The sequence below is a fragment of the Vitis riparia genome, chromosome 7 (genome assembly GCF_004353265.1).
Source record: "Vitis riparia cultivar Riparia Gloire de Montpellier isolate 1030 chromosome 7, EGFV_Vit.rip_1.0, whole genome shotgun sequence".
In the NCBI taxonomy this organism is placed as follows: Eukaryota; Viridiplantae; Streptophyta; class Magnoliopsida; order Vitales; family Vitaceae; genus Vitis; species Vitis riparia.
In genome coordinates, this window is record NC_048437.1 from 27,084,071 (window position 1) to 27,102,492 (window position 18,422).

Sequence of the window (18,422 nt, forward strand, 5' to 3'; positions counted from 1 at the left end):
TTTAAACTAAAAATCTATTCAAAAACTTTGAATATTCTTCATCTTTTTCTTTATTTTTAAATCAAAATATCTCAATATTCAGAGGATAGTAGAGTAGGCAAGTAGCTGTCTCCCAAGTTGGGTTATTCATCGTAATCCAACCTGGTTCATTCTATGATAACCAAAACTGCTTTTCGGTAGTATGGAATCATAACGGGCGCACATTGGAATTTTGACTCAAAATTATCCATTTGAGCATAAAAATATACCCTTTCCATCCTTTTAAAATTTATACTACAATGTAATCATTTTCAATTCAAAAATAAATTCATAATTATTAATTAAAACTTTAATTAAAAAATAAAGTTTTGACAATTGAGACTTTATTTTTTATCTTAAATTTCAATTGATAGTTAAGATTTTAAATTAAAAAAATTAAGAGTTTATTTGATAATGATTTTATAAAGCATTTTTAATATTTATAATACTTGAAATTTTTTATCATTCAAATATTAGAAATACTAAAAAAGTTTTCTAAAATTACTCACAAACACACTCTAAGTCTTAATTGACAATTGAAACTTTTTTTCTAATTAAAATCTTAATTGACAATTGAGATATCAAGTTAAAAAATGAAATCGTAATTGTTAATTGAAATTTTATTTTTTAATTAAAGCTTTAATTGATAATTAAAATTTCAATTTAAATTTTTTTTAAAAAGTTTTGAATAACTTTTTAAGTTTTAGTGTGTGTTAGAAGCAAAAAAAATGAAATTGAAATCAAATTCATAAATTTTTAAAAAATAATATTGATATTATAAAAGTTCATTTTAAATTAAAAATTATTAAAAAATATAGGCTTTTTGACTGCTCAACATCCTAGGTCTTTCCAAGCCCACGTTGGTTTTGAAGCCAATGTAAAGGACCCATGAAACTCATTTGACTTGGACATAGCCTTTATGGTGATGGTTGGGCTCCATCTCTCCAAGCTTGGGCTTTCTGAAACTTAAGCGCAAACCCCTTTGGGCTTGAATGTGGCCCATTAAGCTTCTAAAAGTAGGAAGTTTAGGTATTTGGACAGCCCCAATCATGAGGCCCAGCCCAGCCAGAAGAGAAGGGATTTCAATCATTTTTAATATATTCAATTTTCTTCTTAATGTGGCATGTTATATTAAATAATAAAATTTTAATTTCCTTTTATTTTGAAATACTTGATTAAAATAATAAAATAATTATTTCGTTATCTATAAAAGGGGTCGGATTATTTTTTTGGATTTAGAAATAAATTTATTCATTTTAATGGAATTTCCGTTTTTACTTTTTCTACCTTGTGGGTCGAGAAAGTTAGTATACAGACAGAGCTGTGAGTCAACTCAAAGATTGACTCTTCCACCATCCTCATCTCTTTTGCTGACTGACAACCAAAATCACCCATTTTAGAGGCAAAGAGAGAAGAAATCCACAGAAATGGAGAAAATTCAGCATAGAAACCTAAGAGTAAATGGCATAAACATGCACGTTGCAGAGATTGGTGAAGGCCCACCAATCCTCTTCCTCCACGGCTTCCCAGAGCTCTGGTACTCATGGCGCCACCAGCTCCTCTCCCTCTCCTCCCTCGGCTACCGCGCCATCGCCCCGGACCTCCGCGGCTACGGCGATTCCGACGCCCCTCCCTCCCCCGCCAGCTACACGGCTCTCCACATCGTCGGCGACCTCATCGCCCTCCTCGACTCTCTCCGTCTCGGCCAGGTCTTCCTCGTGGGTCACGACTGGGGTGCTGCCATCGCCTGGCACTTTTGCTTGCTTAGGCCTGATAGGGTCAAGGCTCTGGTGAACATGAGTGTGGTGTTTCGGCCTCGGAACCCAACGAGGAAGCCCATTGAGTCGATGAGAGTTCTGTTTGGCGATGACTACTATATGTGCAGATTTCAGGTTAGTTTCTTTTTCTCCCTTGTTTTTTGTTTATTTTTCTGGTGAATTCAATTGGGTTTCGATTGGACTGATTCGTGGTTGCAAATTGATATATGGGCTTGCTCTGTTCTTTTTCATTTTGTGGTTTGTTGTTGGATGAATTCAATTGGGTGTGAATCAAAATTTTGATTGTCCTGTTTGTTTGGGATGAATTCAATTGGGTCTGATCGTATTTAGTTAAGTATTTACAATATGGGTTTGAGATTATTGGGACAAAGATTGATTCTGCTGCAAACATTACTTTTTCTAATTGCAGTTATGGATAATCCTGGCAAAGCAATTATTTTTACATTAATAATCAAATTGAGGGATTTTGTTTCATTTTTAGAAGTTCATTTATTAGGGTTGTTGGAAGATGAAACTCTCCCTCATTCACATTTGGGAATTCTCTGACCTCGTTGAAGCCATGTCAGGCAGATTTATTCATCTCTTTGGTCTGTTCACACCAAGCACCATGTCAATGATAAATGCGTAGAAAGCAGATTGATTATATAGGCCTTGAGATGAAATGGTATTATGAATTGTCACACCAATGGTTTTCTACCGGATGAATATTGCAGAGTGTTAGATCTCTTTCTTAGATGGTTGAAGCATGGTTTTGAGTAGTTATGATCCAAAAAAATGGGGAAAATGTAAAATTAGAAGAACAATTATTGATTGCAGTATATATATATATTCAAAACCATGATGTTCTCATATATATCTGAATGGCTTGGACTACCCATCTTACAAAATTTTGCTGAGGTTGGCTGCAGGAGCCAGGACTGGCAGAAAACGAGTTTGCTCGTCTTGGCACTGAGACAGTAATGAAAATTTTTCTTGGATCTCGTAATCCACGTCCACCTCGGATGCCCAAAGAATCATGGTACAGTGGTGCGCTCAAGACCCCAACTGCCTTACCACCTTGGCTATCACAAGAAGACATCAATTACTTTGCCAGTAAATTTAACCAAAATGGCTTCACTGGAGGATTGAACTACTACCGAGCTTTGGACCTGTAAGTTCGCCCGACTCATTGTTGATTATGAGCAAAAAGACAGCATTATTGAATTGATACTTTTTGGCAGTCATTTTTATTTTCTTTTATTTACTATTTCTTGATTTAAGGGATACACGGATGCTTCTTTTGATACCAGAATTTAACCCTATTCTTCCAGTTTTTATACAAGTTTGTTTTCCTTTTGGCAGAAAGTCACATATATATCAAATATTGTATGACTTATGCTTTGGCCTGAGCCCAAATCCATGACCACCTCTGTTTGTAGAAGTTAATACGAGAAAGTTTTGATCCAACATGTTCATTAAGCATGTCTATTTTTATTTTCTTAGAATTGCATCATACTAGTGTCAACAAAGTAACCAACCCTTTTCAGACATTCTCGCAAAGAATACTTTCCATGGAAAACGATCAGTCATTTTTCATCATTCATGGTAGTAGCTGGGCGTATAATGGGGGGTGATTTTCTTTTCCTCTCATTGTTGCAGAAGCTGGGAGGCTTTGGCACCATGGACTGGAGTACCAATAAAAGTACCAGTCAAGTTTATTGTGGGAGACCTCGACACTACGTATAATACCCCGGGTGTCAAGGAATACATACACAATGGTGGCTTCAAGAGAGAAGTGCCATTTTTGCAGGAGTTGGTTATAATGGAGGGAGTGGCTCACTTCATCAACCAAGAAAGGCCAGAGGAAATCAATGCACACATATATGACTTCATCCGGAGGTTTTGATCAGAATCTCAGTATTTTCTCATGCCAAGTTTCTGTAGGCTTACCTGGAGTTTCTTTTAGATCAGAAATAAGGAACAGTTTCAGGCAGCAGAGAAAAAATTGGGGTAAATAAAATATTATGCTGTAAGCTGATGCTGCTTTTGCCTGTCCAAAACCCTCCAAATAAACAGGTTTCATTTTCTATTGCATTGTTATGTATTTTGAGATAATTATTTGCATTTAGAGGCTGCAAACCCACATGCAGATAAATTGAAAAGTCTCTTGTGACTGGGAATAGGTGCCCTTCTACCTGTCGAAAAAAAAAATCTTAATAATGTTTATGCTTCCATATGGATGTGGTTGTTGAGAAGCTAGAGAGGAGTATTACCACCAGCAGTTTTGGGTTTATCAAGCTTGATAGTTGGTTTGCGTTGATCAAGATTTACCGTTGAGAGGTCCTTACTAAGACTTTGTTATATATCTATGGCTTCATTTAATATAAGAACAACATAACATTATTGGTATTGTAAAATTTTTTATTAAACGCGTATGGATCTGGACAGCATCATCCTTGTTTCAGTTTCAGCTAAAAGCTTTTACTTAAAACTGCATGTTCCCTGTATTTAGGATCAGAAACAATGGGAAAATGGAACTTAAAACTGGGATGTTCCCTGCTGTAAATCAAACACTAGTAGTCCAGTGAGTTAGGCCCAGTTTTCTTTCGCAGGTCAAATTTCGTTCAACCCTCTGGATTGCATAACTCAAAACCAAAGCATCATATCCGGCAGATTTAGAATAAAAGAATCATCTCAGTAAAACAATCCCTCAAAACATTTTGGGTGACACTACTAAATATTCAGGAGTACACATCTGTCCCTCATAACCATATTAATGGTAAAACATATTATAAATGGGCAAAAAAGATATCCTGCTACAGATAATATAAATGTTCTGCAAGGTGGAATGGAAAATGAAGGGGGAAAACCACCATGGCTAACTGATGGAAAAATGTTTTTGCAAAAGATTGATAGATATGAGTATGACAAGTCAGACCCTGAAACCTCTGCTGTTCCTTCTTCCTCTGGCCCTCTCAAATTTCCGTCCCTTTGACCGTACATAAGGTTTGGTGTGGCTGTGGGGCACACCAGGAGCCTTGCCAAAGTGCTTCACAGCTTCACGAGCATTCTTGGGACCTCTGAGCAGAACCGTGTTCTGCAGCATGTAGCCAAAAATAGGTATTACCATATTGATCCCCATAGCCTTGATATCCATTCTCAGATCATTTATCAATAGAACAAACACAGCAATGGCATTATAGAACACCTATTACGCATGTAATGCTCTGGGTTGCCCTCTGATATGCTTGGGTCATGTGTTAGAAACACCAACTACATGTGTGCCTTTTTCTTTTTTGATAGGCAAGTTGCATGCCTAAGTTTAACTGATGTTTTGCTGTCAGCTTGACTTTTGTTTCACACAATTTTATTAGGAGTGGGAGAGGTTAAGGTCAACTAGTTTTACTTGAAGTGAGTTGGTGAGGTTGTGGAGGCAATTTTGTAACCGACTATATCTACCCCCATGGCCTATTTTTTAACCCATACTGTGCAATTTGTGAGAAGACTAGCTTTCATAACATGACAGATTGATCATAGATAAGCGGTAAAGAGGAATGTTTCAAGAGCAACCTTATTGCATTCACCAGTTTCATTCTCTACATTAATAGACTCCCCAGGTATCTTCCATTCCTAATCCTCAGTAACAATATGAGATTTAAGAGCAACCTGATTGCATTCACATGTTTCGTTCTCTACATTACTAGACTCCCCGAGTATCTTCCATTCCTAATCCTCAGTAACAATATGAGATTTAGAACTTGTTTGACAGTAATTCTAAGTAGCGTTTTTAGTCTTTCTAGCACTCGCAAACAACTCTTTTGATAAAAAATTTCAAGTGCTAGAAAAGTTGGAAGTGCTTCATAAAATCACTATTAAACGAATTCTTAATCCCCCAGAAGTTTCCCAATCAAAAACTCTTTTTGACCAAAGAGCAGTTATACAGTCTGATTCAAGCGGTTGAATATCATACCAAACTTGCTCATGCGAATAAAATCACCAATAAACACAATTCAGCAATCAGAATCACATGAAACTCATAAACATACCATGTATACCAGCCTCCACAGGATCTACTAGGGACAACCACCATAACCTAAAAGGTCACATCAACTGATAAAAGAGAAGATGAAATTTCCCCTAAGTTGTTGAAGCTTTCTTTTTTTCTCGATGGGGGTGGGTGGAGGTGGGAATCAGAGAATCCACTTGACAGCTGGGCATTTATCTCAACCACTAGCAAAGATATAGGCCCACCCCTCAGCCCCAAGCCCCTTAAATATTGGGGACGCCCAAAAAGGTGAACTCTGACATGAGCTACACTCCAGGGGCTTGATGCTAAAAGAGATTTAATATCATTCTTCCAACTTTAACTAAATTGCAAACAGAATAACACCCTGCCATGGAGCACCAATCAAAGGGCCCGAAAATCCAATGTAACTATTCACACCTAGTCCATCATGAAGTGTGGCATGTTCCCATCTTATCATTCATTACCTAATTAGATAAACCAAATCATAATATCGCACTTGTGCACGGTGCAAAACATGAAAGCATGATTAAACAAACTGGATCATAACATTGCACTTATACACAGAGCAAAACCAAAAGCACTAAGATGCATACCGTGTTCTGCCCAAGAGGAGCTCTGAGAGCCAGCTGATCAAATGTCAAGCATTCACCACCAGCCTTCTCAATCCTTGCCCTTGCTCTCTCTGTGAACCTCAGGGCAGTCACTTTCAGACAAGGGACTTCGTACACTCGGAGATCATCGGTAACAGTTCCAACAACCACAGCAATCTTACCCTCCTGTAATCAAATCCAACAACAGAATTAATCAAAGACAAAAACATGTTATATCTATTTTCCATTTGGTTGCTGAAAGAAAAAACGTACAGAGGAAGCAAGATAACACCGTTTAGAGTTCTTGTTGCTGGAGAACAAAGAAAACAAAAAACCCTGCCCCAACCAAACACCAACACCTATGATTTCTACTTCAGTTACCAAAATGATTGTATAACTAGGAAAATAAATTAAAACAAAACCTCGAATCCAAACCAACTCAAGGTTGTTATAGATTCCACTAATTTTTTTCACTTTCAAGGGACAGATACAACCCAAAATGTTCTGTCCTTTTCCCAATTTTCTTTTTACCTAGTAAAGTAATTTTAAAGCACCTATCACGCTTAGTTGAGCAGATTTTTCCGCAGCAAAACAACAACACTCTGTTTGGCCGATGAGAAAACGCAGGAAACTAAACTAAATGAAAACTTTGAATCTAAACCTTCTGTTATATTATAACAGAATCGAGGTTATGACAAAATCCACCAATTTTTAACAGACCAACGAAAATTCTCTCCTTTTTCTCCATTTTCTCCGCTTCCACGCTGACTATAAAATCAAAATTCCATCTTCTTCTCTTTCCCCAGTTTCCCCAGCAATCAAACATTTATTAATCAATACATAAAAAGAGAAACAAGAACCCACCTTTCCGCCCATGTAACGAACCAAACGGGAAAGTGACAAAGGCGGCTTATTGACCTTGCTCATGAAGAGCCGCTTCAGTATCACCGCATTGAATTTGCTCCCAGTCCTCCGCACCAAAAATCGGTACAGCTAATCACAAAACCACCGAACCCAACGAATCATTGACATTCTCAATCCACATGCCTATCATTAATCTACAAGGAAATGAATAAACAAAAACCTTGACGAGGAGTTTGAGGTAAATATCATCGGACTTGGGGGCCGTTCGCTTGGTCCTCTTGCTCTTGCCGCCGGCGACGAGATCGATGCCCTGCAAATGAAAGAAGAAAATAGCTTCAGAAATTGAATGAAATAGGCGTTAATGTTAGCTCCATTACGGTTTTGGAGAGCGACCATACCATTGCTACTGTTGATGTGAAGAAGAGAGGCTAGGGTTTTGGAACGACGGCGTTTTATTTGGGGAGGAGATTGAGGGTTTGAGTTCGAGTATCTGCTGGGCCTGAGGTCCATCGTTTCTAGTGGAGTCGAATCATTGACCGAACACGTGGCTATTCCACAATCAATGTTCCGGAGTAGTAGCGTTTTTGTACTAGTACAAAAAATTATTCAATATTTAGAAAGAAAAAATTTATTTTATGAATAATATAAAACCAAAATATCTTAAATCTAATTTTTTTTAAATACATTTTATTTATAATTTTTTACAAATTAAAAATTAATGATTACTTGAATATTCATTAATTTAAATATAGAATATCTAATTATTATTTTTATTAATTTAATTATATCTTATGCTTTTAAAAGATGGAACTCATTTTTTGAATTTGTATTTTAATTTATCTTTTAATAAAATAAACCAATTAATATATTTAAGTATATCAAAATAATATATATATATATATATATATATATATATTAAATTTTTCACATTTATTGATTAAAAAAAAAATCTAACCCTATTGTTACATAACATGACAAAGACTATATGTTTTAATATGTCAAAATAAGTATTATTGATTTTAATTATTATGTATCATTTATTTAATGTTTTAATATCCTATAATAAATTAAATAATATCATATTGTGGACCTCGTATTTTGCACGATACGTTCCCATTCGATGACAAACTCATTTTTTATTTATTTGTGGAAATTTATGATTTTTAAAAAAAAAAAAACTTAGAGTCGCCATGTATTTTTATTGGAAAACAAAATAAGAAAGAAAACCAAAGTCTGTACGGGGGTCTGATTACTTATTGAGAAAATACGATAAATACCATAATACCTCTCTAAGTCCCTAAAAACAGGTATTTACTAAAAAGGGTGAAGCAAGTGTGACAATTAACTAGAAAATCAATAATATCAATCGTACCTTAGTAGTAAATAATAATGCGCTATTATGTGAACAAAGTTAGTTCAAGTATAAAATTATCACATTCATATAAAACATCAAGACAAATATCAAACAATATTCATTAAGCATAACGGTTGACAACTAGTGGGGCCCCCATCAAAGCCCAATTCATTTTACATGAATTAATCCCTCAAATTCCATTGTTCTGAAATTATGAAAATTATCTTTCTGCTTATTAAAAAAAATCAAGGAAAACAAAATATTATTTGAAAATTAAAGGGAATTTGTGAATTAAAAATATTTGAAAATGGAGTGGAATTAAAACTATTTGAAAGAAAATTAGAGTTTTGAAATATTGAAATTTTAAGAAAAATATTTGGAAATGGGAGTTCTGAAAATTGAAATTTTGAAAATATTATTTGAAAATGAAAGTTTTGAAAAATTAAAAGAAAATTAAAGTTGAAAAAAAATTAAAGTTATGAAAATTAAACTAAAAAAATGGAGTTTTGAAAATTAAATTAAACTTTGAACATTAAAGTTTTGAAAATTAAATTTAAAAATTGGAATTTTGGAAAATTATTTGAAAATGAAAGTTTTGAAAATTAAATTTAAAAAATGGGAATCTTGGAAAATTATTTGGAAATGGGAGTTTTGAAAATTAAATTTAAGAATTGGAGTTTTGAAAATAAAATATTTAAAAAATTAAATTTGGAAATTGGTACTTTGAAAAATTATTTGAGAATGAAAGTTTTGAAAATCAAATTTGAAAATAATTAAAGTTTTGAAAGTTAAAGTTTTGAAAATTAAACTTAAAAATTGGAGTTTTGAAAAATTAAATTAAAAAGAAAAAGTTTCAAAAATTCATTTGAAAATGAAAGTTTGAAAAATTAAATTTAAAACTAATTAAAGTTTGGAAGGTTAAAGTCTTAAAAATTAAACTTAAAAATTTGAGTTTTGAAAAATTAAATTAAAAAAAATAGAGTTTTAGAAATTTATTTGAAAACGGAATCTTTAAAAAAATAAATTTGGAAATTGAAACTTTAGATAATTGAACTTTGATATCAAACTATCAAGAAAAAAAAAAAAAAAGAGTTTGTGGTGATCCTCATGTGCAAATTTCATTTCTCCACGTGCTAACCTTATTTTCAACTTTATTATGAGTGGCAACAAACCCATTTTCCATCAACCCACCTCATAAAAAGAATCGGAGTCAAATCTCACGTCATGTAAAGACATTTCCTTAAAGAAATTTGAATTTGACACATCATAATTCTTCATTTTTTCCAATAAAAAAAAACACACACAGAACCTCCCCAAATTTCAGCAAAGATGAGAGAAACAGAGATTGTAAGTTCAAATGATAAGAAGATTCAACAATTGACCAACACTTGATTTAACACAATCCCCATTTTTTTTTTCAAACGAAATCACACAGAAAACCTTCCAAATTCCACTGACATTATGAGACAAAAGAAGAATCTTAAGTTTCAAACTCAGGCTATTTAGCTAAGAAGAATGAAGAAGTGCTTGAACTTTTAAGCAAAAAGCAAAATATATAGCAATGCGAACCCAATGAATCACTGATTTCAAACAAGAATTAGTAAGTCCCGTGGAAACTAAGAATAATTTTTCTGGTTTAAAGTAAAATCATCCAAAAGAGAATTGACCCATTTGAATACATCAAAAACCCATTTGACTATGTTGACGTGAACCTTTCCCTTACCCATTATGAATTTTTAGCAGAGAAAACTAACATCTAGAAGCAGATATAAGAAGAGAAAATCTATCACCTGGAAGACTCCTCTCTCTTTCTCCCGGTGCTCTTTCTCTCTCAGATCATCAAGCTCAGTGTCAATCCAAATGCCAAGCTCACGGCCACCTTCTTCATCGACCACAACCTTTCCACTCCATTCACATTGTTCGCAGCTGGCCTGGTGAGATTTCGTCCGAGATCAATCCAAGCGCCTCTGCTAGTGGTGGAGAGGCGAGAGGAACCGGTGGAGGGGTTGCAGGTGGCGGAGTGGCTGGTGGAGTGATTGGTGGAAGAGTAACCGGTGGTGGAGTTGTTGGTGGAGGGGTTGCTGTAAAGCTCCCCTGTTTTTTCTCTCAAAACGTCCCCTTTTAAAAAAAAAATTGTTTTTTCTCTCAATCCCCGCTCTCCGGTTTTTTTCTAAGCTCACCCATATTTATTGCTGTCTATCTTTCTCTCAATCTCATGCTCAGTCCCCTCCCCACAAAACTCCTCATTCTCTATAAGTATCTCTCCATTTCTGTCCAACTACTCTGCTCCATGTTAAACCAAAGGTCTCCATCCCAACCACCACCATAGCAAGGTGGCGGTGTCCTTGGCCATGTGTCCCATGCAGCTTGGCTCCTTCGGAAATCGGCTCCCACTCCAAAAACAAGCTGACAGCTCTTCTAGAGGGTGATATGAAAATACCCCTTGGTCCAAGAGGGGTCTACACATATCAAAATATGAAATATTAAAAAAAAAAAAGTAATTAAAAATATCCCATCATATAATAGTATAGATGATTCATCTAAATTGATTAAATTTGGTACAATAGTAATGATAAATGATTTCAAGGAAAAGAGGAATGTAGTGGCATAATGATTTTCATAAAGGAAAATGATAAATGAAGATAAAAATTAGTATATGAAATTATTAAACTTGATAATAATATATGAATCTTTTTAAATAATTACTTAAGAGGGTGATTGTTTTTTTCTTTTATTTTATTTTTTGCTTAAAACAATTTACTTTCGGACTTTAGATCAATTATTTTTCTATTTTTTCAAGACTTATTATAAACTTTTTGTCGTACAAAAAAAACTTGGTTTTTTCTAAATAAAAAAAGTAACGTGTTAGTTTTTTTTTTAATACTTAATAAAAATAAAATATTACAAAAATAAAACAATGTACCTAATACTATAAAGTATTAAAATTCTATTTAGAACTAAGTAAAAAAGAAAACAAATACTACCTTACTCTCCACTTAAGATTTAAAGTTGTTGTCTCAATCAAAAAGTCTTAAGTAAACCTAAAAAAGTTTATTTGATGGCAAGTTAAAGTGATTGAAAGGTTAAAGTGGATTCATATTTTTTTTATATGAACTAAAATGTTTAAATTGATGTTTTGGAAAAATAAGAGGGGTTGGAGCGATGGTTAATGCCCTCAATCGGTCATTCAAAATCTGTTAAAATATGACAAAATTTGTTTTTGAAAATTCACGGAGTTTTATTTTTAGAAAATTCTATAAATCTTAGTTTGTAACCTTATATAAACCCTAGCCGAACACCTTGAAAAAATCAACGAACTTGTTCTATCATTCCTAATCTTTTTAAAAAGAATTCATATGGTTGAATTTTAGATTTGTTGGAAACAACTGCATCTCCTTACATCTCAGAGGAACCCATTAGAGTATTGGAGATGTTGTATTGTGGACCTAGATCAAAGTACAACTTATAAGTATTAGAAAATAAGTTAGCAAAACAATCAGGTAAATTTATATACTTTAATCTCAAATAAGGGATTGTAAATTACTGATATTAGATTTCAATGTTTTTAAAGTGAATACGATCCATTCAATAATATCCACTTGTTTAATAAATAATTTAAATTTGATTATTTATTAATTGAAATAATTCATAGATACAATAAGATTCTAATGCACTAAGCCTATTATAACATAACTATGACATATTTAAAATTGTAAATTTATAAATATATTATTTTAAAATATTTTTTAATAGTAGTTTAACTTTCAAGTTTTAATTTTTTTAATCATAATATAGAAAAACAATAATTTCTAGTTGTTCACTTGTTTTATTTTTAAAAAGTTAGAAACAAAATCTGGAATGGTTATGTGGTATAATTGATCCTGGTAATTCTTTAATCCAAACTACAGAATTATTGGCGGAACAGGACAAATTTGCCAGTTGTTCCAATTGTATTTTGACGCGTCAAGAGTTTGTGTTTCTGAGTCCCAAACTTGGACACATACCCGATGACGCCGCCGTCGAGGAATCATCAAAGTCAAATAATCACATCTTGCCCATTAATTTACCATTATACCCGTCCCAGGCCCTACTAGTCTGGGTCATTCTCCACATTTGCAGTGGCATTTTAGTGAAAGTGAAAACGCCTCTCTCTCCAGGCCAAATCTTCGGTCCCTAAATCCCCTCTGTCCGTGACCGTAGCCGCTACTCCTTCGCCGTCTCCAACGGTTAAACAACGATGCAGTCGTCGAAAATGCGCCGCAAAGTGGCCCCGGCGGCCGCCGACGGCGACTCCTCTGAGAAGTTTGATCAACTTCTCCTCTCTTCCGCCATCTGCAACAATGAAGATCTCGGTCCCTTCGTTCGCAAAGCCTTCACCTCTGGCAAGCCGGAGACGCTGCTTCACCACCTACGCCACTTCGCCCGATCCAAAGAGTCGGAAATCGAAGAGGTCTGCAAAGCGCACTACCAAGACTTCATCATGGCCGTGGACGACCTCCGATCTCTCCTCTCCGATGTTGATTCCCTCAAATCATCACTCTCTAATTCCAACATCAAACTACAGTCCGTCGCCGGGCCTCTTCTTTCGTCGCTTGACGCCTTCGTGGAGGCTCGAAACATTAGCCAGAACGTGAGCCTCGCGCTTGAGTCGGTTCGTAAGTGCGTGAAATTGGCGGATCTTTGCTCCAGAGCCAATCTTCATTTGTCGAATAACAATTTCTACATGGCTTTGAAGTGTGTTGATTCGATTGAGGGTGAATTCATTGACAAAACTCCGTCGTCGACGCTGCGGAAAATGCTAGAGAAGCAGATCCCGGAGATTCGATCGTATATCGAGAGGAAGATCAATAAGGAGTTTGGGGATTGGCTTGTGGAGATTCGAATAGTGAGTAGGAATCTTGGGCAATTGGCGATTGGACAAGCGTCATCTGCAAGGCAGCGAGAGGAGGAGCTTCGCATCAAACAACGGCAAGCCGAGGAACAGACTCGACTTAGTTTAAGAGACTGTGTTTATGCTTTGGAAGAAGAAGATGACGATGATGGACTCGGTGATCAAGGTAAGGATGGCTATAACAATGGTAGTAGTGGTGTGCTAGGGTTTGATTTGACTTCTCTATATAGGGCTTATCATATACACCAAACCCTAGGGCTTGAAGATCGGTTCAGACAGTACTATTTTGAGAATCGCAAACTTCAATTGACTTCGGACTTTCAGGTGTCCTCAATGACACCTTTTCTCGAATCTCATCAGACATTTTTTGCGCAAATTGCTGGTTTCTTTATAGTAGAAGATCGAGTTCTTAGGACTAGTGGAGGTTTAATTTTGAAAATGGATGTAGAGAATTTGTGGGAAACTGCTGTTAGCAAAATGTGTTCTGTATTAGAGGATCAGTTTTCGAGAATGCAAACTGCAAATCATCTTTTGTTGATAAAGGACTATGTGAGTTTGCTTGGAGTTACACTGCGGCGGTATGGGTACCCAGTTGATCCTTTGCTAGATGTTTTAAGCAAGCACCGGGACAAGTACCATGAGTTGTTGTTATCTGATTGTCGTAAGCAGATTGGAGAAGTGCTTGCAGCTGACAAGTTTGAACAGATGTTAATGAAAAAAGAGTATGAGTATTCAATGAATGTACTTTCATTTCAGTTACAAACATCAGATATAACACCAGCATTTCCTTTTGTTGCCCCATTTTCATCTACGGTGCCAGATTGTTGCCGCATCGTGCGGTCATTTATTGAGGATTCTGTGAGCTTCATGTCATATGGCGGGCAGCTAGAATTCTATGATGTTGTGAAGAAGTATTTGGATAGGCTGTTGAATGAGGTTCTGGATGGAGCTCTGTTAAAGCTTATCAATACATCAATTCACGGTGTCTCCCAGGCAATGCAGGTTGCAGCAAATATGGTTGTACTAGAGCGTGCTTGTGATTTCTTCTTTCGTCATGCTGCACAGCTTTCGGGCATTCCTCTGAGAATGGCAGAAAGGGGTAGGAGACAGTTTCCACTGAACAATGCCCGTGATGCAGCGGAAGAGATGCTTTCTGGGTTGCTGAAGGCAAAGGTTGATGGGTTCATGACATTGATTGAAAATGTGAACTGGATGGCTGATGAGCCTCCACAGAGTGGAAATGAATTTGTGAATGAGGTGATTATATATTTGGAAACTTTAGTTTCAACCGCTCAGCAGATACTCCCAGCTAAGGTTCTTAAAAGAGTTTTACAAGATGTTCTTTCTCACATATCAGAAAAGATTGTTGGGACTCTCCTTGGGGATTCCGTTAAGAGGTTCAATGTAAATGCAGTTATGGGGATTGATGTTGATATTCGGTTGTTAGAATCATTTGCAGACAATCAAGCTTCACTTCTGTCAGAAGCAGATGCTAATCAGTTGAAAACTGCTCTTTCTGAGGGAAGGCAATTGATTAATTTGCTACTGAGCAACCACCCAGAGAATTTTCTGAATCCTGTAATCAGGGAGAGGAGTTATAATGCTTTGGACTACAGGAAAGTTATCGCAATTTCAGAGAAGTTAAGAGATCCTTCAGACAGGCTATTTGGAACCTTTGGAGGGAGGGGACTCAAGCAGAACCCCAAAAAGAAGTCTTTGGATATATTGATAAAAAGACTCAGGGATGTGAGCTGATTCAATATCAAGCTATAGGTACAGTTTGGTTTACTTTCCCCCTACCTCTTATTCGTGATTGGCATTGTGTCGTAGTGGTTCATTGCTAACTTTGGTTGCTTGCTGATAAGCCCTACCAGTTCTTTTTTAATTATGTTGTGCGATGTGCATATTTCATTTTGTATGTATTACTCGTATTTACGCATTGGTTGTACTAAATTCTTTGTAGCCATATGATGGAATTTTCTGTTATTTTAACTTTTATATCCTTCAGTAGATATAGTATAAAATATAAATGCAATTATGCAATTCTATGCACTTGTGCATTGGATGGTAGGTGTCCAGGAGTGGGATTGGCTGTAATGACTGTAATCTATACAGTTGCCATCCTATTGCATGTTTAAGTTTGCATGTGTGAGTAAGAGAGTGAGTTGGACACTGGTATTGACTATATTCTCTACAGATGCCTTCCTGTTGCATGTTTAAGCTTACATATGCCTTACATTAGGCCTTCTGAGTGTGAGTGAGAGACTAGAACTACTACTAATGGGTAATAAGACATGAAAATTCTAACTGAAGTATGAATTCCAATTGTAATGTAGGTAATGAGTTGGTTTGATGCTTGTTTAGGGTGCAAATAGAAGATGATTGTTGAAATGACATGGATGGAAGTAGCATAACAAGATTCAAAAGTTTCTTGTTGTTGGTTGAAGATTTAGGTTTCTTTTGATGGGTTGCAACAGTGAAGTTGGATTGGTGTTGAACATAGATGGAGCAAGGCTCCTTGGGTGATGGGTTGGGAACTTTGTTAGTAGTTCATAAAAGCCTTTTCATCATTTCCATATATGAGGTTCACATTGAAGTTAGTGGGACCCACTATTTCATTAATCAGATATGCATTCTATAAAATTGCAAAATAATCGTCAGTACTTGGCTAAGAGAATTGAATGATATGACTTTCCATTTGCTTTTCATAAACCTTGATATGTGCAATGTTGTGATCATAGCTCTTGGGGAGCCTTTGGTTTATTTGCTGAAGACCCTTTTGTGTCATCTTGTTGCAATGATGTGGACCATTCCTAACCAGCAAATCATGTGCCTTTCTAACACTGATTAAGTTGGCAATCTCATTGCAAAGCTCCATATTCTTGACCATAGTCAGAGAGAGAGAGAGAGAGAGAGAGAGAGAGGGATAGAAAATTCTGAATAAAAGTCCTAAAGCTGTTTTTTTCTTTATTAGGATGATGGTGGGAAGTACCAGAATCGAGCTTGACGCCTAGCTTAAGCGGCAAGTCCTTGGGCTGGAGATGAGGGAGTTTTCAGGTTCATTTCCATCTAACTGGAAGGCAAAAAACTAATAATAAATTAGATGAAAAAGGATGGGGAAAGAACATTTACTTCTCAATGAAATGACGGAAATTTTCAGGATTGAAGCCCTAGGTGGCAGTGATGGAAGAGAAGTGTTGTGCCCCATATTGTCATTTTCCTCTTTTGATCATGATCGGACACTGGCCTTCTTGGCAGATTTATGGTTTTATGCACATTTGCTACATTCTTCATTATAATTTGTTTTACACTGCCATTTTCTTTAATAAGTGAGGCTGCTGGTTGAGCTACACAATGATTTTTTTAGCCTACTGAGATCCATTCTTGGTGTTGTTCAGCATGTGAAGAAAGTATGAAGATTGATCGATGGGAAAGATTATGTATTCTATTATTTCATGATTTTATGAATTTTGCTAAGATACTTTTCTCTTTTTAATTTTTGTGAGGGAACTGTTCTTTACACAAAGTTTTTGTTATCACATCTCGTATGGACTCATTAGCTAGAAGTAAAAGCAGTAGATGCTGCTAAATTGTTAGTGAAGAAGGTGATACACTTATTCTGTATGGATTTATTTCAAACACTCTGAGAACTGCTGATGCAATCTAATTGATTGGGGTACAAAGTAATGAGATCTCGTAGATGGTATAAACAAATGCAGACATGATATCATCTAATTGATGATATTTTTTCAATAGATGTCGAAAAAGTATATTTCAATGCTATACCACTGAAAAGTATGCTTTGAACAATACTAGGAAGAGTCCCTATATAGATTGATGGGTTTATTCCCTTATGAGAACCTGGCATCCCCTTAATCAGCAATCTACCCACAGACCAGCATCGCCTCATCTTAGACATTATATCGTCAAGTCTTCTTGGAGTTCAGTACTTGTTTTCGAATGCCTTGCCCAAGAACGCTTCAGCTGTTCTTGTTTTCTTTGCGGATTACTCCACTGGAATAAGTCGAGTTTCTAAGGTACGCACTGATTGAAAAACTGCCGAATATATGGTCGATTTTCATACCACTAACTTCACATGTTATTATAATCGAATTAAAAGCAAAAATTTGAATATTATCTAATTATTAAAAAGGTAACATGTTAATAATCATTTTTTTATTTAATAATCAAATTGAATTAAGTCTGATATTTATTGTAAAATAAGTAAAATATATGTTAAATAATTTAAATTTATAAGTAAATTAAGCAATAAAATTATTAAATGAGTCAATTTGAATCAAATTTGTATTATGCAAGTCAGATTAAAATATTATCAATTTATTTAACGAATTAGGTTACTTTGTCATCTTAACTTAAAACTGTATTCTAAACAAATGTTTTTACAAAAAAAATAAAAGGTAATTTTAATAATATAAAAATATTTACATAAATTCAACATCGCCTTTTTAAAAAATTTCCCTTTTGGATAGGAATAGATCTTTAGATTAAATCAGATTTGATGATATGGATTCGAATTACTAGAATGGTAAAGATTCTTTCCAAGGCATAATGAGCTATACTCTGGACAAAGCTGATCCATAATGATATTCAACCCAATTGAATTGGACATTCTTAATTAAAAGCAAAATAATTCTCTCTCTTTTTTCCTAATTTATTTAAACAAATAGTAGGAACATTTTGTAAATTTAATATTTCTAAGTATCAATTGCCAAAAATTTTCTACCCAACAATGTCTCCCCTACAAATGACATTGGGCCTAACTTTAATCACCTATTATCAAGTGGTTTCATGGCATGCACACATTTGATCTCTTGTTTAATCATCACAAAGTAACTTATGGTGCTAATGAATTTAAAATTTGTACCCCACTTTACACTGCAAGCTCCCTCAAAAGAATATT

General features: G+C 35.2%; 3 protein-coding genes across 4 annotated transcripts; 2 read left to right on the forward strand and 1 right to left on the reverse strand.

The window, feature by feature from the left end:
* Positions 1-1,350: 1,350 nt before the first annotated feature.
* LOC117918496 (epoxide hydrolase A) lies at positions 1,351-4,027 on the forward strand. Its single transcript, XM_034835204.1, has 3 exons — positions 1,351-1,910; positions 2,705-2,946; positions 3,435-4,027. The coding sequence occupies exons 1-3, from the start codon at positions 1,446-1,448 to the stop codon at positions 3,679-3,681; spliced, it is 954 nt and encodes a 317-aa protein (XP_034691095.1). The 5' UTR covers positions 1,351-1,445; the 3' UTR covers positions 3,682-4,027.
* A 403-nt stretch (positions 4,028-4,430) lies between these two features.
* Positions 4,431-7,756, reverse strand: LOC117918497 (60S ribosomal protein L18-2). Its single transcript, XM_034835205.1, has 5 exons — positions 7,655-7,756; positions 7,477-7,566; positions 7,257-7,385; positions 6,406-6,578; positions 4,431-4,876 (listed from the first exon to the last, which is right to left on the reverse strand). Exons 1-5 carry the CDS (start codon positions 7,655-7,657, stop codon positions 4,708-4,710), a joined length of 564 nt encoding a protein of 187 aa, XP_034691096.1. The 5' UTR covers positions 7,658-7,756; the 3' UTR covers positions 4,431-4,707.
* A 4,961-nt stretch (positions 7,757-12,717) lies between these two features.
* LOC117918019 (exocyst complex component SEC15B) lies at positions 12,718-17,188 on the forward strand. 2 transcript variants are annotated; one of them, XM_034834541.1, is made up of 2 exons: positions 12,718-15,274; positions 16,900-17,188. In XM_034834541.1, exon 1 carries the CDS (start codon positions 12,848-12,850, stop codon positions 15,254-15,256), a length of 2,409 nt encoding a protein of 802 aa, XP_034690432.1. In that variant the 5' UTR covers positions 12,718-12,847; the 3' UTR covers positions 15,257-15,274; positions 16,900-17,188. The 2 variants fall into 2 exon arrangements, with proteins under 2 accessions (XP_034690432.1, XP_034690431.1); XM_034834540.1 differs by having other exon boundaries at positions 16,476-17,180.
* Positions 17,189-18,422: the final 1,234 nt, after the last annotated feature.